Source organism: Silene latifolia, chromosome 10 (assembly GCF_048544455.1).
Source record: "Silene latifolia isolate original U9 population chromosome 10, ASM4854445v1, whole genome shotgun sequence".
In the NCBI taxonomy this organism is placed as follows: Eukaryota; Viridiplantae; Streptophyta; class Magnoliopsida; order Caryophyllales; family Caryophyllaceae; genus Silene; species Silene latifolia.
Window position 1 is genome coordinate 18,754,548 of NC_133535.1, and position 25,760 is coordinate 18,780,307.

General features: G+C 39.4%; 1 protein-coding gene and 1 long non-coding RNA gene across 2 annotated transcripts; both read left to right on the forward strand.

The window, feature by feature from the left end:
- Window positions 1-7,686: 7,686 nt before the first annotated feature.
- Window positions 7,687-10,387, forward strand: LOC141608146 (uncharacterized). Its single transcript, XR_012526970.1, has 3 exons — window positions 7,687-8,230; window positions 9,390-9,468; window positions 10,202-10,387. It is a non-coding gene; the product is annotated as an uncharacterized LOC141608146 (long non-coding RNA).
- Window positions 10,388-19,553: 9,166 nt separating this feature from the next.
- LOC141607227 (uncharacterized) lies at window positions 19,554-20,153 on the forward strand. The gene has a single exon (XM_074426587.1). The coding sequence runs from the start codon at window positions 19,554-19,556 to the stop codon at window positions 20,151-20,153; it is 600 nt and encodes a 199-aa protein (XP_074282688.1).
- The last annotated feature ends 5,607 nt before the right edge of the window (window positions 20,154-25,760 follow it).

A 25,760-nucleotide genomic window follows, 5' to 3' on the forward strand; every position in this document is an offset into this window, starting at 1 on the left:
GATCAAAGACAAAGGCTCAATCAAGAGAAACTGAGGCTAATATCCAAGGCCAGAAGTATGACCATAATCCAAGACAAAAGAGTCAAAAGAAGAAGGCAATCAAGAGAAATGCCCAAAATCAATATCCAAAGCCGTAGTTATGCCTATCGCCCAAGACAAAATAGTCAAAAGAACAAGGCTCAATCAAGCAAGTCAATATCCAAAGTTAAAGTTATTCTCAAAAACCGAATCAAGAATCTGAGCAAAAATCCGAGATATATTCTAGGCCATGAATCTGAGTCTGAATCAAGAACAATATTGAGCGGAATACTGCTGAAGTCTATAGACTCAAGACGTCAATGCTGATGGTCAGCTAGCACCCTCACTTAGCCTTTCACACATCACACCCTAAGTCCTTCCCGAGACCGTTACGGGGAGATAGTTAGGAATTTTGAGAATCCTCTCAAGCTTGTCAAATATACCTATCCTTTAGGGCCAAGACATGGAAACTTGATCCCACATCATTTTAACCTACCTTTATGTGCCCAGGCTACATCAAGCCAAGAGACTCCATTTCCAAGCCACATTACAAGCCGTAACCCCATCAAGCCTTAACTCCACAAAATCAAAGCTCCAGAGATTTGTTCATCAAAGCCTCTTATTACCGAGCTCCACATTCCAAATATCCAATCCAGTTTCGCCTTGACCATGACACGGAATCTTCAATACTTTGCTACCTAGGACGGGACATACCCATATCATCCTTAGGGTCCACTAAGTGTGCTCACATAACAAGGAATTTGTTTTACAAAATTAGTTATACCTCTTTGGTCTATGATCAGAGGGAGTTATCTCAAATCGATTCTTCGAGTCACCAAAGGAATATTACCCTTGTGACCTATGCACTTTAAGGTCCTAACAACATAGCTTAGGCACACACCTGAACTACGATCTGGTTTGATTTCACCTACTCAGGTGGATACGTAGGCAGTCCTTTCTTACATAAGAAGGATACAACCACAACACCCAAATAAAATTAACCAAACCTCATAACTACGATCTGGTTTGATTTCACTTCACGTGAATACGTAGGCAGTCCTCAAGGACACAACCAGCCATACCATCCCAACTTTCAACCTCAACCGTCCCAACTTTCAACCTCAATTATCAACCATCCCAATTTTCAACCTTCCAACCTCAATTAACATCCCTTCCACAACCAACACCTCTATACTGGGGGCTCCTTATTGTCGCCCAGCCTCTTTTTACCAAAGTCCAGTGTCATCTTCTCATCCTGGGGGCTTCTCTTCCAAGATGCCACCCTTCCTTTATTTCTCTAAGTCTAGCTAGTACTCGGTCCGGACAATGACAAAGATCTTAGATCAATTCTCCAAGTCATCGTGCCTCAAGAAGGGTCTCTTTTACAGCAAACGGTGGTGAAAGAAGTCCTAGTAGACAGATGATCCATGGCTCATGCCTTGCCTTTATATGCCTTCATCATTCTTGCAATTCTTATACCTTTGGAACTGATACGCATTGTCACCCACACTTGACTAGAGGTTGCGCATACTTAAGCAAAGTCTGTCAAAGTCATCCCTGTGTCACGTCAAATCTAAGTTAGTGTCGCGTCAGTCAAACCTAAGTCTATATTTTGCGTCCGTATAAGGTCTGTGTCATGACAACTCACGTGTCTTGATGTGAATACGGTACGATGCTCCGAATAAAAATTCTACGGAAAATACCGTATCACGAAAGGCAAAAAAAAATAAAAAAAAAAAAAAGAAAAAAACGGAGGGAGCTTGAGGCACACGGTCAAGTGTGGGAAAAAGGAGAAGAAAAAGATCAATGCACCTCCATTAAATCCTTTCCTAGTTAATTGTATTCTCTTCTAGTTTTTTGTTGTAGTTTAATTTTCCATAAGCTTTAAAATAATTTGTAGAAAAACTAGGATAGAATAAATTAGCCTTGGAATTATGGTTCAAAGAAGGCTTTAAGACCCTCTTGGTGAACCGTGTAGGAGGCTATATAAGGCCTAGTTTGTAAGTTTTATTTTTCAGATGTTGTTTTTATAAAAATCGAGTTAATTCTCAAAATTCTTGTCTTGGTTATTTGTGTTGTCACACAAGTACTTTGGCTCAAGAGGTCGAAACGCGATTTCGCACCTTGCTTAGATAAGGGACGTGATCCCGAGTTTAAGTCGAGTTGTTTGACGAGCATCAAACAATTCAAATATTGGCGTGGTTATAGGTCTAACCACGACAAATATCCTTTCTTTTCCCCTTATTTCCAATTCTCTAAAAAAATACAAAAATTACAATGACAAGTCAAAATCATGAGATTCCCGCTTCCGCAAAATTCACATCAAATGTGGTATCAGAGCTTCGGCTCTCGGATATCTTGAGCATAGAAGATCCTGTGGAATGCGATTCTCTTTTCAACCAACCATCTCTCGACCTGTCACTACCACCTATTTTCGACATATACAATGATGAGGACGGACTTCGTTGGTCGGAGCTCCAACGTGAGATAGGAGAGCAATACGATGCTTGGTGCGAACATGGCCCCAACAACCGCAACGATATGGGTTTAATCGGCCCAACCATTAATGAATTCGGACCCGTCACACGCGACGACCAAGGCTGCCACGGGAATGGTCTAATCCCCAATGTCGACTTTGGTGACGAGCAACCTTTGCCGGAGCCACCCGCGGCACAACCAGGCCGTGACCCCGAGCCACCAGCGGGTCACGCACCACCCAACCAGCCCACCATCGACGTGACCGTTCAAAATGACGGATTCCCTTTGCCATCCCGAGTTGAGACTTGCCGTGGTGGATGGCTCACGACGCAAGTAGAGGAGCCAACCGAGATTGCAAGCATGTATCGATTTGAAGCAAAGGGACAAGGAAGCCTTAAGTTCATTCTTAGGCGAGTTCGGGTTAGTGAGCCACCAACAATGGGCGGGATTCCAAGGGCCGTGGAGAGAAAAATCGAGGAGCCCGATTGGGTAGGTTTGAACCCTTATGCTAGGAGGAGCGAGGGAAAGACAATGGCCACTCAAGGGACCTTGGAGAGGCAAGTCGAGGAGACCGATTGGATTGGTTTAAATCCTTATGCTAGGAGGGGCCGAGGCAAAGCAATAGCGCCGTGGATAAAAGAATCAATTGGAAGCAACAAGATTGAATCAAGTGATGAGGGCAGCACGGCCGCCTCAAGGATCGCAGTTAAGGCCTTACAACCACGACTTCCTAGACGTTTTAAAAATACAATTCGAAAAAGGAAGCGACGAAGAATTGGGAGTCATGAAGAATCGGGACGATTCTTCTAAAAGAAGGAGGAATTGATGTGAATACGGTACGATGCTCCGAATAAAAATTCTACGGAAAATACCGTATCACGAAAGGCAAAAAAAAATAAAAAAAAAAAAAAAAAAACGGAGGGAGCTTGAGGCACACGGTCAAGTGTGGGAAAAAGGAGAAGAAAAAGATCAATGCACCTCCATTAAATCCTTTCCTAGTTAATTGTATTCTCTTCTAGTTTTTTGTTGTAGTTTAATTTTCCATAAGCTTTAAAATAATTTGTAGAAAAACTAGGATAGAATAAATTAGCCTTGGAATTATGGTTCAAAGAAGGCTTTAAGACCCTCTTGGTGAACCGTGTAGGAGGCTATATAAGGCCTAGTTTGTAAGTTTTATTTTTCAGATGTTGTTTTTATAAAAATCGAGTTAATTCTCAAAATTCTTGTCTTGGTTATTTGTGTTGTCACACAAGTACTTTGGCTCAAGAGGTCGAAACGCGATTTCGCACCTTGCTTAGATAAGGGACGTGATCCCGAGTTTAAGTCGAGTTGTTTGACGAGCATCAAACAATTCAAATATTGGCGTGGTTATAGGTCTAACCACGACAAATATCCTTTCTTTTCCCCTTATTTCCAATTCTCTAAAAAAATACAAAAATTACAATGACAAGTCAAAATCATGAGATTCCCGCTTCCGCAAAATTCACATCATGTCTAAAGCCCATTGAATATGCATAACGCATTACAAACGACAAACTTCTTTGAACAAGTTTTAAGCGACGTTTAAAAAGAAACAACTTTTGCAAAGCTCATATGCTTCCCCCTTCGAGGTCCATGTGATAATCGCTTACGTGCATATATTATATTGCATTCTTGTGTGGCTACTAACCATGCAGGTAAATATCAGAAGCAGTGTTTTATCAAGACCTCGCTTGCCACAACGAGCGAATATTCTTTGACAGGTGTTTCGACACGCCTCTATTCTGTTCCCTCAGCGAGAGTAAGCGGATAGACAATCTCTCTCAAGACATGGAAATAAATTCCCGATTATGTTCCCCAACGAGAGTTCACGACCGACAGTCATTTCCTCTCGAGACATGGAGATCAACTTTGACCCAACATTCTTCTGAAGTTTGTTTGAAGACTACCCAAGCAGTTTTCTCCCCAGCAGTTCCCGCCTGTGTCCTGCTACTTACAATATTTCTCGAAGACTACCCAAGCAGTTTTCTCCTCAGCAGTTCCCGCCCGTGTCCTGCTACTCGCAATTTTTCTTGTTCCCAAACCAGAGCCTCCTTCCTTAGGTTCGTAAACCCAAAGTTAGGATTCTTACCCCTAGATTCTTAGATCCCAAAATGGCTTCTTTTAGGTTCATAAACCTTTAAGCTCCCACACCAACATCCTTAGGTTCATAAACCCATAAAATCCTTTTGGAGTTCTCATACCTCAGAAAGCTTAAGCGCACGCGTTTAAAACAAGAATTAGTAACCCAGTAAGTTCCTAAACTTAACCCTAGGATCTCAATTCCTCTTAGGTTCATAAGCCTTTAAGTTCCCATACCCGCCGTCCTTTTAGGATCATATTCCTTTAGGATCACCTTTTCCTTTTAGGATCATATTCCTTTAGGACCACCTTTTCTTTTTAGGATCATATTCCTTTAGGATCATCACTTCCTTAGAGTTCCTACACTCAAACCTTGATTACCCCTTAAGTTGAACTTATATTTGGCCTCCTTCCCGTCGATGTTTTCCTTTAGGGTCCCACACCCTAGCACAATCCTTATATATCTTTTAGGTCTTACCCTTAGCTCCTACGCTTAACCTTAGGTCCTACGCTTAACCTTAGCTCCTACGCTTACCTTTAGCTCCTATGCACCTTCAGAAGCATCTCGAGAAAGAAGTCTCAAGTATGGTCTCTTCTTATGGCTGGCGAGCCTCCTTACGTAGTCTAATGGACTTTAAACGACCCTCCCCGATAGTCGACAGACTCTAGAATGTTCCCGACGACAGGTCCTTGGCTCAGACCTCTTGAGCCGCCTCGCGTCGCCATAGTCGTCAGGTTGTAATCTTCGATTGACCTGATGGCTATACTTTAACTTTCGCCTTGTCCAAGCCTCAGTCAAAGTGGGGGCTCTGTAGACACCTCGTTTCTGCACCTCCCGCAAACCACCCGGTGATGATTGGGCCGCATGTTTGGTACACGGAACGATTTATGACAGTTCGTAAGGTTATCGTCAAGTGATCGCTCAAACACTTGTGTTTACCTCATGGTTGTCATCTAGGTGTCATTACGGTCGTTTTGGCAGTAATTAGAGTTCATTTGGAGTCCGGGTCAAAAAACCGTCTTCATTTCCTAAAACCGTCAAATCCCGAGTCAAAGCAATGTGCTTGTCTACCTAAGGTTACGATGTCATAAAATGTTGAGATTATATCTCATTTTGAGTCTCATGTCACTTCATTAGGTTAAACTAAAAGTTTACATTACAAAATGTGCATTTCATTTAGTTAAAATGACAACCCGACCTTTAGACCCGTTTTACGAGGTTATAACGACTTTTTTGGGTCAGGCCTATTTCACATAAAGTTCTATATCTCTTTCTTAGCTTTTCAACGCCACCGAAATCACCTTATTCCGAGTCTTGTAGAGAAAGTTATGCCTAAAATACGACAGGCTGTCAAACGCGCTTTCTTGCGCGAGGAACCCGAGGAGGAAAGGACGCAGCAGTCTTTGCCTCTCTTCAAGGGACGCGGCTACTCTGCGCGCCTTTTCCTCAAGGTTTTATTTTTGTCCAAGTTTCCGTGTTTTAACCTAAGTCGGTTATTTCCGGATCTTTCTCTCCTTTCCTAAACCCTAATTCCGTGATTAGTATAAATAGAGACCTTCGGTCTCACATATTTCTCACGCGAGTGTCCGCCCTTCTCTTCTCCCTTTGCATTCTAGACCACGTTCTTACTTTTTGGCGTCTACGTGCTTGAACATTCGACCACGTAAGCTCGGATGCTTCTGAGTACCAGCCTCGTTTGCATGACCGACCAATTTGACCAACTCCACATCAATCAACATAATTGATCTAATCGTTTTTCCTCTTACGAGGGCACTTTCGTCGTACATTCGAGTCGAGCATCACTAATCGATAACTTAGTTCTTCTCGTTTCGTCAAACATGTAAGTCTGAGGGTGTAAATCTCTCTTTTATTTATTGTTCTTTACTTTTTGTATAATCATTAATGTAAGATTTATGTCGAAAACACCTTGTTAAAACCGATTTCTAAAAACCGTGCTTTAAAACCCTTTTTACGGATTTCCGAAGACAACCCGTCGAGAAAGGACGCAAAGAATCGATGCGCCTCTTCGAAGGAGCGCAGTTCCTGCTGCGCCTCTTCGTGAGGCTGCCGCAGTTCCTGCTTCCTTTCTTCTTCCTTCGTCCTCTGTAATTCGTTCTTTGTTGTTTGTTTTCGTTAATTCTTTGGTACATATCATAATAATTTCACATGTATAATATTGTTCATCCTTAACACGTATAATTCATCATTTAAATTCGACTTAAATCCCTTATAATCTCATATTTGCGGGTTTTCGTCATTAAACTCAATCCGGGTTGTAGGAATTCGATTTGTTCATATCGGGTTTCTGGAATTCGACCTTTGATATATTTTCATCAGTCTTTTGTCATATTCGTCATTAATTTGTCATCAATTCGCCATGTTTAACCTATTTTGTTCACCTATGTCACTAATCAGTCATTCTTCCATGTAAGTAATTCGTTTGCATCCGTCTCATCCATGTTTATTGCTTTTATGACCATCTTTCACATGTAAATAACCTATTAATCACTTCCATCCGAGAATATCATTAATCAATCCATTAAAATCACCAGTTTATATTAACGATTTGCAGTTCCGGCTTCACAGCCAGAACTCACCCTTGGAACAGACGCAGCATCTGCTGCGCCTCTTCCAAAGGGCGCAGTCCTGCTGCGCCTGTTCCAGGTTGAGTTCTGTCTCTGAACTCCGTCGTTGCTTGACTTAGTTTAATTAGCTTATGTATTAATGGACTATTATCCGCATTGTCGCCTTGATTTCTGTTCGTTAATTATTTCTTCTTTCTTTTCCCAAATTATCCGTTTTAAAGGTATTTTCGACATAAATCGCTAATCCCGATGTAATTATTGTAATTTCTTTTTATTGTAATTTTATTCCTTTTATTTTGTATCATTTGTATGTTTTCACATGTAATTGAGCATTAAATCTTACTTCGACCTAATTGATTGTTAAACTATTTGTTCACCGACTTAGTCTAATTCTCACATGCTAGGATTAATCTAATGGATGCTGCATTGCATGCATATAATCGACAATATATCAAGTATAGATGACTTCCCTAATCATTAGTAGAGGCCGCTATCGAGGTGTAATACCCCGTAATTTTATATAATAAATTAAACGGATATTATTAAATGGATATTATTATATATTAATTATTATACATTTATATTACTAATTAAGTCGGGTAAATTGTCGAGTCGATAATTATGTTAGGTTATTTTATTTAACTCGCGTCGTATCGGTCCAAGTAATTTAAGACGGGTTTATACGGAATTGTTAGCATCGACCATTTGAACTGTCTCAAAATGTCCAGCCCAAATTAATTATTAATTGTACCATACCCTAACCTTATTAATTAATACTACCCGTACCCTACCCTTGATTAATAATAAGTACTACCCATTTCCCTTAATAAACAAATGGCATGCCTACCATAAACTTCCAAAACCTACCCACTACCCGTTTTAATCTAATAGCACGCCTACCCACTTCTCAAACACCATTCATCTGCTTTTCACGCAAAACGAGAGGGATAGAGAGAGAGTGGAGGTTGACCGTGCAGCAGGGAGGAGCTAGGGACTAGTGTCGACGTCCGTGGGTGGCCGTGGTGGCCGTCGTGGTGGCAGAAAGATGGTAAGACCGACTCTTTTCCTTTGTTTTCGTTTGGTGTCGGGTTTTTGGGGGTTTGTTCGTGCCTTGTTGGGGCTTTGTTAGTGGTTGTTGTCAGGTTATATGAATAGTATGGTGAGTGGCGAGTGTCGTGGTAGTGGTTAGGGTGGTTCATGGTGGGGGTTAGTAACAGTAAAGAGCGGCAGTGATATGGGGTAGCAACGGGTGTTAGTTCGGGTTTTCAGGTGGGTTTTTAGATGGTTAGGTTTGGGTGGTGCCACCGTCGACTAGGGGGAGGTCGACGAGGTGGTGTTGTGGTGTCGGTGTTCATGGGTTAGTGGCGAGTTGAATGGTGGTTGTTGGGCAGTGAATAGTTAATTGTTGCGGTGGTGGAAGAAGGGGAAACAGTGGTGTTTGGTGGTGCGTGGTGGTGAACCAGGCCAAATGGTGGCCGTGGTTCACCTCGCCGGCGAGGGTCGACCCCAGTGGGGGTGGTTCCTGGTGGCTGGGTCATGGTGGGTACCACGGCTGGTGGTGGACACGGCCTCACGGTGGCCTGTGGTGGTGCGTGAGGGAGTGTGAAGGAGTACGGACGGTTTGGTTGTTTGAAACGGGTTTTATTAATTTAAATCGTTATAATTCGTAATGGGTCGCATTCTTAATTAATTAATCTAATCCCGAGTTATTTAAATAACTAAAGACGAGTTTAAATCGGGTTGTTGAATTATTTTATGTTTGATTCGGGTTTGTCCTAAATCGTTTAACTCATTAAATTATTTATTTAATTAATTCCCGAGTGTATTAAAATAATTAAAGACGGGTTTCGTCATAGTTAATCATTATATTTCAATAATTGGTCACATGCTTAATTAATTAATATTCCGAGTTATTTAATTAATTAAGGACGGGTTTTAAGTCGGGATGTTTGAATTGTTTAAAATTGATTCGAGTATTTATTAAATCATTTAATTCGTTTAATCCTTATTTAACATATTCGTTATTTAATTTAATCCCGAGCCATTTAAATAATTAAGTTAATTTAATTCCCGAGACATTTAATAATTCAAGTTGGGTTTTGAGTCGGGTTTGTTAAAGGAGAAAAGTTACTATTTCGGGAAAGTTTCCATTTTGGGAGATAGCTATATTTAGTAGTTAGTAATTATAAATATTATAATTGTGCTAGGTGACGGATTCGTGAAGGATCGATAATCAATTCATTGCTTTATTTCTGGACTGCTTAATTGGATTTGCTGGCACTTGAGGTAGGGGAACTACACTTGTCTTATTATCGTTATTGATCGAATTGTGTTGACTGGATTTCTGGTTGTCGAGTTATATTATCATTTATATTGGGAAGGGTGATTGACTGATTTGATCGTATTGAGTATGATATCACAACATCGGGTAACTGGCATGATTTTATGATTCATCAGTTCATTGATTTATATATATTGTGTTGCATCAATTTCTTTTGATCATTCATATGCGTTGGAGGATGGTGTGGAGATTAATCAGGGTCTGTGATACGGTGTGGAAGTTATTCAGGGTCTGTGAATATGTGATATGGTGTGGAAGTTATTCAGGGTCTGTGAATATGTGATATGGTGTGGAAGTTATTCAGGGTCTGTGAATATGTGATATGGTGTGGAAGTTATTCAGGGTCTGTGAATATGTGATATGGTGTGGAAGATATGCAGGGTCTGTGAATCTGTGATATGGTGTGGAAGATATGCAGGGTCTGTGAATCTGTGATATGGTGTGAAAGTTATTCAGGGTCTGTGAATCTGTGATATGGTGTGGAAGTTATTCAGGGACTGTGATACGGTGCGGAGATTATTCAGAGTCTGTCTGTGATATGGTGAGGTGGAGGATGTGACTAATTGGAAATGGAGTTATGTATTTTGTTGTCGTACTTGTTTTGTTTTCCCTACTCAACCTCGTGGTTGACCCTGTGTATTCGTGAACACCTGTGATGATCCGTTTTATGGGGAGCAGACTTGACAGGTTTAAGAGATAGGACGGGAGCTGGATGGGCGTGAGACACTGGATCAGACGACCTAGTAGCTAGATCATCATCTAGAAGACTTCACTTTTAATTATGTCAGTTCTTGTAATTCGAGTTGAAAAGAGTATTTGTAATAATTAAGTTGAAAATATTACATAAATTGCCTTGGAGTTTAATTTGTTATTCACTACCTCGAAACCGAGATGGTAACATCCGTTTATTAGAGAATGTCTTGACGAGGACTTCTTTTATAAACCGGGGTGTTACAAAGTGGTATCGAGCGAACGATCCTCGTGCCTAAACCAATGAACCCAATGAACCTAGGATGTGTCTAAATAAAATGAACACCGGGATAGAACTGTTAGGAGCACACTGAGGTAAGGTTTGAGTTAGGGGCCCCCTCACACCGAACCAAAGGGGCCCTCTCGCTTTGACTCGGAAAACCCCGAGGGTATATGAGAGAAAGGGTAGAAAAGTTGCCTAAGGTTGAACCTGAAATGCCTATACCGTTGCCTAAGTGTTAATTGATTGATGCATTGATTATTGCATAATCGAGTTGATATATACTTTGAAACCCATATATTCTAACCATTCCGCAGGACAACGCTACGGTAAGTATTTTGTATGAATGATGACGTGATCATATAATGTTGGGAAATGAGAAATAAATTTTCAAGTTCAGGATAATAATCAAGGAAGTGTTGTGCTAGTCGTGAGCATGAAAATAATTACGAGTCAATGATAATTACCTAGGTGGATGTTGAATGATGTGCTGATAGTACTAATGTGACTAAGTAATATGCGGTTGTGTGATCCCGAAGCCATGCTAGTATAATAATGTGATAGTAATAAGAAACGCTGTTGAATTGCCTGTTTTTAGTCATAGCAATCGTAATGTAGATGTAATGAGTAGATCGAGACGCGAAGGGGTTCTATGGGGTATATGTTTACGTAAGTACAGTGTGCGATCTAAGTTGGTATGGGTTAGTAACAATAGTGGGGTTGTAAGAGTTGGGACATAGTAAAAGAAAAACTTAGTGATGAAACTTGTTTTGGTTGATGTTATTCTCTAATTGACCTTACTACCATTTCTTTTCTGTTTATTGCCTATCAATGAAAATTTTATGAGAAATAGCCTCGTGAGTTAGTGATCATTTGACGTTGGTTTCACGCTTATATGATATACGGATTATGAATAATAAATAATTTAGTGAACTGTGGTTAGGAAGTTTCTGTGCAGTGATGTTTTGTCCAACGATTTTGTGAAAATCCTCATTTAAATGGTATTAATAACTTTCGCATAATTCCAACTCTATCGGTCGTAAAATTCACATATGTGTTCAAATTGATAAGCCACGAAAAATATTGATGTCTCAATATTAAATAATAAGTTTTGCAAACTGACCCAAGTTTGGACCAATAGCTGCCACATGTTTGGTTGGACCAACCGAGTTGTAAAATCCTTTAAAAATGGTATTCTTGTGCTTTAAACCTAATTCTTTTCCCTGTGATTTTTAACTCTCCGTGTTTTGTAAAAGTAATATGAATCAAGTTTTAATCGAACGGTTATTTATTCGTGATCTTTGAAAGTTACAACGTGAAACATGACTTGTAAAATGTGTGTTCTAGGTTGAGTCTTCATACAGTGTTTGATTAATCCACGAGCTTTAATAATATGAATTTATAATGTCCTTATATGATGATAGTAGCAGGCATGTTCAGTAGTTACGTACCTCAAACAGTGATAAAAATTGAAGTTTAGTTGATAACATTGTTGGCGTGATGGTATGAGTAAAATTGAATAAATTAATTTGATTCGTAATCGAGGGTGAAATATTTTATATGAGTCCAGTTGTTTACATATATTAATATACATTTGACACGTTGTGATATCTCCGGGTGTTCATCATAATTGCATAGTGGTCAGATATATATAAATATAAAAACTATATTGTCATATCTTGGTAAAGTTGATGGTATTAAAAGTAATTTGGTAAAGTTGATGGTATTAAAAGTAATTTGGTTGTTCTAATATACTCGCGTGAATAATAATTATAATAATGCTGTTAATGATACACATGAATGGTAGTAATGATTGTGTCTAAATGTTCACACGTGGAAGATGCCATCTGAGTTCTAAGGTCTTTCATATGAGTTGTGTGCCCATAGTTATGATTACTACCATCATCGCATTAATCTATTTCGGTGGACCTAAACCGAGGACATGATAAACAAACAGTGTTGTTAATTCTTAGTGGATATGTTCATCAGTATATCGTCATAAGATACTAAAGGGATTCTTGCAATTGTAGGAGCGTGATATAAAGGAAACTGTTGATATAATACGACATTTGACATAGCTATATTCTCGAGTCGTCACTATCAATTATATTTTAATAAAGATTGTTCATGATAACTATGTTGGCAATATTATAATGGGATAACCCTTTTATGATTCACATGATACACATTGGTTTAAATGATAGTTGTTATAGTTACGCTTAATTGAGTCGTGAATATAACTGAGTAAAGAAGTGCAACTAAAACCCTGATGTTGAGGTAATAGTCGTTCATTAGTAAAGATAGGATTGAAATGAATAAGATGAACCTGAAAATTATGATATATGAGTCGGCACCTAAGCTTGTTTTGTTGGAAGGAATTGAATTAAGTTACCTGAGTTTGAGTCTCGTAGTAAGTTGTAAAGGAATTCTACAGACGGCTATGTTATAAGAAGTATATTAAGAATTTAATCACCGTCCAATATGAAAGTAAAGGTTTTGAAAATGAAGTTAAACTTTGTCATGTAAGTATAAATTCGGAAGGAGATTTCCAGCAAGTGTCTGGTTGAATGGTTTCATGATCGTTGCTAAGTCTGGAGTAATGAAATTAGAACGGAGTCACAAGTGGTGGGTCAAGTTGTCATGTTGTTCGTTCATGTAGCGAATTGGTGGATTGTGGTTGGTTACGAATGTCGAAACGGGAAATGTGATGTGGTGATTTAAGTGAGTTACGTGTTAACATGGTAAGTTGATATTAGCATGACAAGTAACGAATAATTGTAAAATTGGTGTTGTTAAATACATTAACCTTGTATGTCATTGTGTTGGGTGCAGTTTAAATATATTAATACAAAGAACAAAAATTTATGTATGATAGTCTGGCATGTTACCTTTCCAATATCGTTGCTTAATCACTTGTGTGACTCGACCAATAAGTTATAAAATTTGCCAATCAATGTGCATTCGTCATTTATGAATAAATACCAAACCTTTACGACGAGGATTGAAAATATTTCTGGGACGATAAGTACTGCGAAACTGGTTGTCTTCATTTGTTATCGGTGATTCTGTGTCTTGACCAGAATTTGTACAATTGTGTAAAGGAAAGTTAGATTGGACCTATTAGGTTATAAATTTTAATAAGATCGGTTTACCAAAGTGTTGACCCTAATTCTTTCCTTATGATGATTGATCCCCTATGTTCTAAAGTATGAAATTACAATGATTGTTGAGATGAATAATTACTAATGATTTTTACTGGTAACGGTAGCATCCTTGAAAGAGTTGTATATCGATTGTCTTTGGTAAGAACTAGTTATCTGGAACGTGAGTTGAGAACCTTTTATCCTTTTTAAGTTGTTAGCAGTAGTTTGAGACCGTTGTTATAATAATGAAGGTTACGAGGACGTAACCATGTTTCTAGTTGGGGAGGATTGTAAAATCTTGATGCTTAATTTGCACTTGTTTGTAAGTTATAGTTGACCAAGTTGACGTTTAGTTGTGGGGTACGTATGCAAATGAGTTCTATATGTTTTGTTCCTACTTCTGTTAGATGGTTGATGTGAAAAAGGAGAGTGTAGTTAAACTACCGGTATTGAGTTATGAGTTGTGGGGCCTTTGTGCCAAGCTACGTTTGCGGTCCCGCGAGACCATGGTTAATGAGTTCATGTTGAATTCGAGATCGGAATTGAGATGGAAAGATGATGGTGTTCTCATATGATTATATAGTGTTATACAATTGTGTTCGCAGGTAGTTATTAGTTGTAGTTAATTGGATTAAGAAAATGATGAGTTAAACTTCGGGACGAAGTTTATTTTTAGGAGGGCAGAATGTAACATTCCGTATTTATTACGTTTAATTGATGAGTCAAAAGTGAGTTAACCGTGTTAGAATTGCGTGACGTCCGTAAGTACAATATACAATACCTTTCTGTTGTTGAGTAAGGGGGCGAACTTCGGGACGAAGTTCATTTTAAGGGGGGAAGACTGTAATACCCCGTAATTTTATATAATAAATTAAACGGATATTATTAAATGGATATTATTATATATTAATTATTATACATTTATATTACTAATTAAGTCGGGTAAATTGTCGAGTCGATAATTATGTTAGGTTATTTTATTTAACTCGCGTCGTATCGGTCCAAGTAATTTAAGACGGGTTTATACGGAATTGTTAGCATCGACCATTTGAACTGTCTCAAAATGTCCATTAAATTAATTATTAATTGTACCATACCCTAACCTTATTAATTAATACTACCCGTACCCTACCCTTGATTAATAATAAGTACTACCCATTTCCCTTAATAAACAAATGGCATGCCTACCATAAACTTCCAAAACCTACCCACTACCCGTTTTAATCTAATAGCACGCCTACCCACTTCTCAAACACCATTCATCTGCTTTTCACGCAAAACGAGAGGGATAGAGAGAGAGTGGAGGTTGACCGTGCAGCAGGGAGGAGCTAGGGACTAGTGTCGACGTCCGTGGGTGGCCGTGGTGGCCGTCGTGGTGGCGAAAAAGATGGTAAGACCGACTCTTTTCCTTTGTTTTCGTTTGGTGTCGGGTTTTTGGGGGTTTGTTCGTGCCTTGTTGGGGCTTTGTTAGTGGTTGTTGTCAGGTTATATGAATAGTATGGTGAGTGGCGAGTGTCGTGGTAGTGGTTAGGTGGTTCATGGTGGGGGTTAGTAACAAAGAAAGAGCGGCGTGATATGGGGTAGCAACGGGTGTTAGTTCGGGTTTTCAGGTGGGTTTTTAGATGGTTAGGTTTGGGTGGTGCCACCGTCGACTAGGGGGAGGTCGACGAGGTGGTGTTGTGGTGTCGGTGTTCATGGGTTAGTGGCGAGTTGAATGGTGGTTGTTGGGCAGTGAATAGTTAATTGTTGCGGTGGTGGAAGAAGGGGAAACAGTGGTGTTTGGTGGTGCGTGGTGGTGAACCAGGCCAAATGGTGGCCGTGGTTCACCTCGCCGGCGAGGGTCGACCCCAGTGGGGGTGGTTCCTGGTGGCTGGGTCATGGTGGGTACCACGGCTGGTGGTGGACACGGCCTCACGGTGGCCTGTGGTGGTGCGTGAGGGAGTGTGAAGGAGTACGGACGGTTTGGTTGTTTGAAACGGGTTTTATTAATTTAAATCGTTATAATTCGTAATGGGTCGCATTCTTAATTAATTAATCTAATCCCGAGTTATTTAAATAACTAAAGACGAGTTTAAATCGGGTTGTTGAATTATTTTATGTTTGATTCGGGTTTGTCCTAAATCGTTTAACTCATTAAATTATTTATTTAATTAATTCCCGAGTGTATTAAAATAATTAAAGACGGGTTTCGTCATAGTTAATCATTATATTTCAATAATTGGTCACATGCTTAATTAATTAATATTCCGAGTTATTTAATTAATTAAGGACGGGTTTTAAGTCGGGATGTTTGAATTGTTTAAAATTGATTCGAGTATTTATTAAATCATTTAATTCGTTTAATCCTTATTTAACATATTCGTTATTTAATTTAATCCCGAGCCATTTAAATAATTAAGTTAATTTAATTCCCGAGACATTTAATAATTCAAGTTGGGTTTTGAGTCGGGTTTGTTAAAGGAGAAAAGTTACTATTTCGGGAAAGTTTCCATTTTGGGAGATAGCTATATTTAGTAGTTAGTAATTATAAATATTATAATTGTGCTAGGTGACGGATTCGTGAAGGATCGATAATCAATTCATTGCTTTATTTCTGGACTGCTTAATTGGATTTGCTGGCACTTGAGGTAGGGGAACTACACTTGTCTTATTATCGTTATTGATCGAATTGTGTTGACTGGATTTCTGGTTGTCGAGTTATATTATCATTTATATTGGGAAGGGTGATTGACTGATTTGATCGTATTGAGTATGATATCACAACATCGGGTAACTGGCATGATTTTATGATTCATCAGTTCATTGATTTATATATATTGTGTTGCATCAATTTCTTTTGATCATTCATATGCGTTGGAGGATGGTGTGGAGATTAATCAGGGTCTGTGATACGGTGTGGAAGTTATTCAGGGTCTGTGAATATGTGATATGGTGTGGAAGTTATTCAGGGTCTGTGAATATGTGATATGGTGTGGAAGTTATTCAGGGTCTGTGAATATGTGATATGGTGTGGAAGTTATTCAGTGGTCCGAATATGTGATATGGTGTGGAAGATATGCAGGGTCTGTGAATCTGTGATATGGTGTGGAAGATATGCAGGGTCTGTGAATCTGTGATATGGTGTGAAAGTTATTCAGGGTCTGTGAATCTGTGATATGGTGTGGAAGTTATTCAGGGACTGTGATACGGTGCGGAGATTATTCAGAGTCTGTCTGTGATATGGTGAGGTGGAGGATGTGACTAATTGGAAATGGAGTTATGTATTTTGTTGTCGTACTTGTTTTGTTTTCCCTACTCAACCTCGTGGTTGACCACGTGTATTCGTGAACACCGTGATGATCCGTTTTATGGGGAGCAGACTTGACAAGTTTAAGAGATAGGACGGGAGCTGGATGGGCGTGAGACACTGGATCGATTTACCTAGTAGCTAGATCATCATCTAGAAGACTTCACTTTTAATTATGTCAGTTCTTGTAATTCGAGTTGAAAAGAGTATTTGTAATAATTAAGTTGAAAATATTACATAAATTGCCTTGGAGTTTAATTTGTTATTCACTACCTCGGGAAACCGAGATGGTAACAGTCCGTTTTATTAGAGAATGTCTTGACGAGGACTTCTTTTATAAACCGGGGTGTTACACGAGGCGGGCGGGATTAGGTGTTCGATCAAAAGAGCTTCCTAATACGTACCCTCACCCCTTACTCCAGATCTCTGTGAACATCCGTGTTCATTGGCATCCACGAGAGTCATTCTAGACATAGAATGCTAAGAGTAACGATTGCTTAGTGTTCATGTCACTACTTTGTGTCTTGCATGGCACGAGGTATTCGAACGGTTCAAATTTCCCATAAAAATTGGTGGCGACTCCAACAAAATGCAAACGCTTGTTCTGTTCCCAAGCGCCCCCGTGGCCCCGCTGTCCACACTTTACGTGGAATAATAAGCAGGAACCTCTTACTCGAGTCTATAGTAGACTTGATAGGGTGTTAGTTAATAAGGAGTGGTTAGATCAGAGACCTGATGCTTATGCACATTTCCCTGTGGAAGAGTACTTTGATCACACTCCTTGCTTAATTCAGAGACAGTCCATTGATCTTAAGAGGAAAGAAAGCTTTAAGTACTTTAATATGTGGAGTGGGGTAAGTCAGTTTATACCTTGTGTTCATAATACTTGGAGGACTTGGATCTATGGATCTCCCATGTTCAGAGTAGTGAGGAAGCTGAAGCTACTTAAACAGCCATTGCAGCATTTGAATTCTGAACTTTTTGCTGACATTGAACATAATACAGTGAGAGCTTGGAAACATCTTGAATATATTTAGGAGCAACTCAGAACTGACCCTACTAATTCTGAGTTGGTTTAGGAGGAAATTGTTGTTGCTGGAGAATATAAGGAATTGTTGGTAGCAAGGGATAACTTTCTTTTACAGAAATATAAAGCTACATGGCTCAAAGATGGGGATTGCAATACTCGGTGTTTTCACAGTTATATCAGAGGGAGTCAATCCATGAATAGGGTGTTGAGAATTATGGATGATCAGGGGGTAAGTTGTACTGACACTAACCTTATCCAGACTGCATTCTTGAAATTCTATCAGAACTTACTGGGAAAGGCTACCCCAATGACTCCTGTTAATGTCCACGTTGGTCAAAGAGGGATCATTTGCTCCCCTGCACATTGGGATATTCTTCTTCAACTTGTGACCAATGTTGAAATTAAAGAAGCTGTTTTTTCCATTCTTAATCACAAGGCCCCTGGGCCTGATGGTTACTCGAGTGCATTCTTTAAGGATGCATGGTCTGTTGTAGGGGAGGATTTTTGTCTGGCTGTACAAGATTTCTTCCTTCATGGCACCCTTCTCAAGCAAGTTAATCACACCTTTGTTACCCTAATTCCAAAGGTCAATTTGCCTGAAAGTGTGTCCCAGTTCAGGCTTATCTCATGTTGCAATGTGTTGTATAAGGTCATTTCTAAAATCCTTTGCACCAGATTGACAAAAGTGTTACCTGATCTTATCAGTTTGAGTCAGGGAGGCTTTGTTAAGGGCAGAAATATTATTGAGAACATTTTGGTCTGCCATGATATAATTAGGTTATATAATAGGGCCTCTGTGTCTTCAAGATGTTTGATTAAAGTGGATCTTAAGAAGGCGTATGACTCAGTCAATTGGAGTTTCTTAAACAAGATGTTAGGGGCACTTAATTTTCCTCCCAAAATCATCAGTCTAATTATAGAGTGTGTCACATCTGCCTCCTATTCTTTGGTCTTAAATGGAGAGCCATTTGGTTTTTTTCAGGGGAAGCAAGGTTTAAGGCAGGGAGATCCCTTATCTCCACTTCTTTTCACGGTTGCTATGGAGTTTCTCTCTCGTATTCTAATGTTCACTACTTCTGTTTGGATTTTAAGCATCATTCTCTGTGTGCTAGACTGAATCTTTGTCATTTAATGTTTGCTGATAATCTCCTCCTCTTTTCTAAGGGTGATACAAAATCTATGATGGTGCTCCAAAGGTCTTTTGCTACTTTTTCAGCTGCTTCAGGCCTTCAGATGAACCATCAAAAATCTAACATATATTTCAATGGTGTATCAAAAGCTGAGAGGAAGCATATTATAGATCTTTCTGGCTGCATTGAGCGGCACCTACCTTTCAAGTACCTTGGTGTTCCAATCACAGCTGGAAAAGTGAAGACTAAGGACTGTGATGTGCTTATTGAACGAATTGTTGACAAAATTAGAAGCTTTGGAGTCAAGAGATTATCATATGCTGGCAGGCTGATCTTGGTGAGATCTGTTTAAATTCTCTCTATAGTTACTGGGCAAATATTTTTCTAATTCCAAAGGGTGTATTGAAGAAGATTGATAGTATTTGTCAAAATTTTCTTTGGGATGGCTCAAGCAACTATCCGAGAACACCTATGGTAGGGTGGGAACATGTCTGCTGTCCAAAAAATGAAGGTGGGCTAGGGATTAGATATAGTCAAACCTGGAATGAAGCAACTGTGGGGAAATTGGTGTGGTGGATTTATAGTAAGCCAGACAGTTTGTGGGTCAAGTGGGTAAACCAGGTTTATATTAAAAACACTAGTTGGGATACTTACCTTCCTAAATCTCATATGAGTGGGAACTGGAAGGATATCTGCAAAACTAAGGAACTTCTCAAACCTGGGTATAGTAGTGGCATCTGGCTTGCTCATTTGAAGGGATACAATGTCTCCTATGACTATGAATGGCTAAGGAGAAGGGAACAAAAAGTTGGCTGGGCAAAGTTAGTTTGGGATAATTGGTGCATGCCTAAACATAGTTTCCTGACCTGGTTGGTCTTCAGGAATGCTTTGCCTCTCAAGGATAGACTTCTTAGATTTGGAATTAGTCAAGATGATCAATGTTGCATCTGTCGTAATGCAACTGAAACTATGGTGCACTTATTCCAGAATTGCAGGTTTGCTGTAGCTATCTTAACTAAGGTTGCAGATCGATTGCATATACCCATGCCTGCTGGTAATGCTGTAATCTAGGTAGGTCGTAGGCACTGGACAAGAGGGAAGAAAGATGTCTGTTTATTCACTATTATGGCAGTTTGGTACAACATATGGCAGCAGAGGAATCAAGCTCGGTTGGAAGGTCTTATAGCTCATCCTGATTATGTGGTTGAGCAAGTTTTCAGGTTGCTGAAAATTAGATTAACACAATGTACTAGCTTATTTAATCTTAATGATCTAGTTTGGATCAGCTCTTTAGCTTGTAATTGATTTGTAGTAGCTTAAAAACAAAATGGTGATAGATTGTAATAGCTTCTTGTGCTTAATGAAATTACTAACATTTCACCAAAAAAAAAATTAATTCGGATTCTAGTCGGGTAGGATCAATATAGAGCGGTAAAGCCGTAAAGTATAGAGTAGTCTATAGTGTATTGCATTACCTTGTTTCATTCATTTTTGACCTGACATTTATTAACTTCATAAAAGCGGTATGAACGTTTTTTTTATAATCACTTCAAAAAGATGGAGAGTTAGACGGAGATGTGGCTCACAGAATTAAAGTGGGATGGTTGAAATGGAAGAGTGCTTCAGGGTTTTTATGCGATAAAGATATGCCCCAAATATTAAAGGGAAAATTTTATCACACGACAATTAGGCCTGCCTTACTTTACGGTTCCAAGTGTTGGGCCGTGAAACATTGTCACATTCAAAAGATGAGTGTGGCGGAGATGCCTATTGTAACACCCCCATACTCCAAGTGCCTTACCAGGACCACCTAAGGCATAAAAGTGCTACCATCTCGGTTACCCGAGGCAATGATAATCAAATGACAATGAAGAAACATAATTTAAATAACAATATAGTTTAAAGTGATTACATGATCAAAACCAAAACTGTAAAGCTGAATTACAAGATTCTCAGACGGTCTACTGCTAAAACTATCAAAGCTATAAAACATCGTCGACACAATGAAGACTTCTAACTGCCACGTGATGACTCATCCCTGCTATCCCATACGCGTCATATCATACCTGCTCAATAACTCGCTCACCACCCCGAATGGATCACCACGCTTTTAAAACATTTAAACGGGGTCAGTACTAATCACACAATTTATATAATCCAACAACACAACAAATAACACAACTCAATCGTCACAGATATACTCCGAACTCCATCACCAACTCCACAATACTGACTACACACTAAAGTGTGTAGCCCTGCCAGAGTGCCCATCGCAACAGGTCACTCCACGCCGCCAGTGGGGGACCGCAACCGTTCCCACTTTATCCCCGCTCATCTCCATTGAGCGATAAACCCAAATTCATTAATGTGCACATCCCTTCTGTGGCGGGTTCCACGGAAGGCAAATAATGGGCGTGAAGCCACTCCCGCAAGTGACTCCACTCAGCCAGGGACGCGCCCCGAAGAACACAGACAGATACAAAAATCACAACTACTAAACAACAATCAACACCAACAACCGTCACAATATTCGTATAATAACAATCAACAATCACAAATCACCACCAACACATTATGGGACTAATACTGAGTAGGAAAACCCTACCTGGAAAGCAATCACTATTCAGACGATCTAGCAGCTGTCTCAAAATCTTTCTTCTATGAACCCTCCTCCTATACACATAATCATACAATCACAATCTAACATCAACAAAACATAGAAAACCCCAAATCCCAAAATTAGGGTTTAACCAACTTTAACAAAACAATATAAAAATTATATGTAAAGCTTACCCTCGACACAAGGATCACAACGGTGTAAAGAACGATGAAATCCGACACCTCTAGCTCCGAGATTTGTTAATGATGCGATGACAGACAAACTACGTAACTCCTTTTCTCCTCACTTAGGTTTTAGAATAGATAAAAGAAACTAAGAAAAGTGACGGACAACCTTTTATACTTATCTCGCATCATTAACAAAACCCGACAAAATATTACCCGTAAACCGAGCCACTCGATCGAGTAACTGACGTACTCGATCGAGTGCCGCCTACTCGATCGAGTACCAAGGCTACTCGATCGAGTACCCTACAGGTCAGAAACTATTTTAAAAAGCAAAACACCCTTACTCGACAGAGTAAGGCCCACTCGATAGAGTACCCAGAGGCTCATAAAACCATAGTATTACAGTCTTCCCTCCTTAAAAAGAAGTTCGTCCCCGAAGTTCAACCCATACATAAAAACAAACATACTAACTCGCCCAAGACACAACAACATAGCTAAGAACTCAATCAAAAACCCAACCTATAAAACATGAACTCTTAACACCCACTCCACCAACTATGTTTACTTCCACAACATGACTCACGATATCGTATCTACCACATATATATCTCTCACGACACCAACTTCATACATAACCAACTACCGTCCACAAACGCTGCTAGCTCTGTAACATATCATCCACTAGAACATCCAATACCAAGATACTCATAAACATCAAACGGAATGTTACATTCTACCACCCTTAAAAGGAACTTCGTCCTCGAAGTTTACTCACATTCATAACATTACCATCCAACTCTCAACACTATCGAACTCATAAACACCATCATCCAACTCTCAACACTATCGCAATATTCTCCCATTCCTAAACATCGAACTACTTCAAGCACGACCATGACCTTTTTACCAAAATCAACCATAACACAAATCCATCCTATATTCTCCATTAAGACACAAACTTCCAAATCTGCTGCAACTCCTAGAACCATCAAACTCTCCTTGCCGCATCCTACTGCTCTTAAGATAAATGTTACGTCCCCGTAACTTACTAATACCAGATCCTTAGCTATATCCTCTCATTATCTTCATCACCACCACATGTCAAAGATAATCGCCTATACCCTCACACTTATAACCATTCCTATTTCCAAGGCTCTCTTACTTAAACAGTTCTCATACCTCAACTCATTCTGCATGCCATCTAACCAATACCACAAAATCCTGATCATAAGAGACATTCTAACTCTTCCACATTACCGCAACACGACATACCTCTCTACCCTCTGCAGCGTCCATATCAGTACAACACATGTTCCATAAATCACTTGCCATGACTATGTGCACCAATGCCTCATCTACAACAAGATCACATGTACTGTAATAACTTCTCACAACTGTGTCCCATCAACAGAATATCATTATACCACGACAACGACGAAAACAGACACAACTCTCTTTCATATCATACTTTACCCTCATTCCCAAACTTAAAATGGTAAGAACCATCAATAAACAAAACAACTGTCTATCTGTACAAACTGAAACTCACAGGAAGCAACATCAAACAAAACAACAATCTATGTAAGACTGGTATGTACTTTCGAAACTCGAATCATAATCATCCCGCCTACTCCACCACAACCGGTGACGGCATCGCAACACCGTCACCAACAGCCACACCGCAGTGCGAAAATATCCGCATCACAACACTAAGTACCGTGCCCGGATCACCACCCGAGGCACAACAACCACATCGATAGACATCACAACTACATACAATTCCCATAAACACTGACTCAGAATAACTTCTCAGACAAGAAAAACTTACTCAAATCCACTTACTAAATCACAAAGCAACATATTATATGAATTAAACAGATAATAACCCCATGAATATCATCCCCTTACCATATCACAGATTAACATGTATCAATGAATACATACAAGTATAACCAGTCATGCCAGATCACTCAAAATATTACCTTTTTAGTCATCATTCCACTAGGTTACCGTATCCAACATATATTACAGAACATTCAGATAACAGCTTTATAACTATCACACCATACCACTTCCCGTGAGGTCAGAACCCCACATAAACATTTATACACATCATAGACACGTAATCACATCCAATTAGTCAATCCTGATCACGTAAGTTACCACCTGATAAAAGTTACCTCTCACCCGAGCTTAACTCGTATACCCCTCATAACATATTCTCCCATTCGCATATCCATCACCCCCTGCCAATTGTAACCATACCATTAATACTCAACTACTAACAACCGCCTCATATAACCACATCTTATACTCTCTCACAACCATACATATCAATCTGGTCTCTACAAAATCAACCTCTTTAGAATTGCTATCTTTCTAATATACCATCACCCTTAACCACTAATCACAAACCATAACACTACCACTGCCCGGACATCAAACCTCTTACACTCATCTCTAAACATCACGATTTCTTTCCTATCTTTGGTTAACATCCCAAATAACGAACATCGGATCCATCAACAAAATTACCTCAATATTCTTCTCAATACTATCCTTAATTGTATCATCATCTAACTTTCCACCAAAAATCTCGTATCGTGCAAATACTCCACCAACTTCATACTCTCTTAATTCCTCGAAACTCATGATTAATCATGTTGTCCTGAAACTTCTGTATAACCATTAACTTACTTACTCTTGATAGTATCATACATTTCGACGATTCCTTACTTTTATGTCACATAACTCCGGTGAACATATTTCTCAGCTTACTTTTATCCTTCTTTTCTCTTTATACTCAACAATACCATTTAATAGCTCAACTCCTTATTACTTCTATCTAACCCCTTTAGTGCTCCAATTACCTTCTCATCGCTCCAAAACTCAAATCCCATTATTTCATATCGATATCATCTCACTCTTTCTTACCATGGATCTTCTCTTATTATGCTATCACTCACAGTTGCCTCTAATCTATCCATAAAATTAACGTTCACTGTTCAAACAATTGCATCTCCTTTGTACATCTCTAGAAATCAAAATTCCTTTCATACCGTTAATTGCCCAAGGAAATCTCACAGTAGTTTCACCTCTTAATAAACCAAATCTCCCAACTCACTCACTGTCTACAAATCCACCTCGCGACATGTCTCCACAAAGTTCACTATATACCACTCTTCTCAACCCCTTTAAAACGAACTTTCACTATGTATATTCTTAACCCACACGACTCCTAACCATCTCCCTCCATAATTCTTCACACATCTCAAGTTGCCACTATCCACATCCTTCCTCTCAATCCTTTCACTCTCACGTTCCGTAGACTCACATCACCCCTTGTCCATATTCACTTACTTTTACATTACTCAACACACAATCATATCACTCATCTCATCTCATTTCAGAAAACACGCTCAATGTCTCAATTAAGCCATAACGATCTTCCTTTTCTTTTTCCACTATCTATCGCAACCATATATAACTCATGTCCTCCCACCGAATTCATACTCACCACAGGTGCCACTCACTACACCACAAGATTGAGTAACTTACGCGTCAAGACCAACATACATGTAAAACAATGCATAAAGAAGCAAAATAACATCTTTGAATTAAACATAATATGCAACGAAGTCAAAAGATAAGCATATGACCCAAAATAGGGGTCACTAGATCGAGTACAGGCCACTCGATCGAGTAAATGACTTACTCGATCGAGTAGGTGAAAGTCAGAGACACGTCTAACAAATTATCCGGGGATACTCGATCGAGTAAGGGGTACTCGATCGAGTACCAAGGTGCACTCGATCGAGTGTGGGCCACTCGATCGAGTACCTGCATTTCTCAAGATCGTCCGGTTTTAGAAACGGTCATAACTCACTCGTT

Excerpts from the sequence above, each read along its gene's own strand:
- LOC141607227 (XM_074426587.1), top strand. The coding sequence starts at position 19,554 with ATGGTAGGGTGGGAACATGTCTGCTGTCCAAAAAATGAAGGTGGGCTA.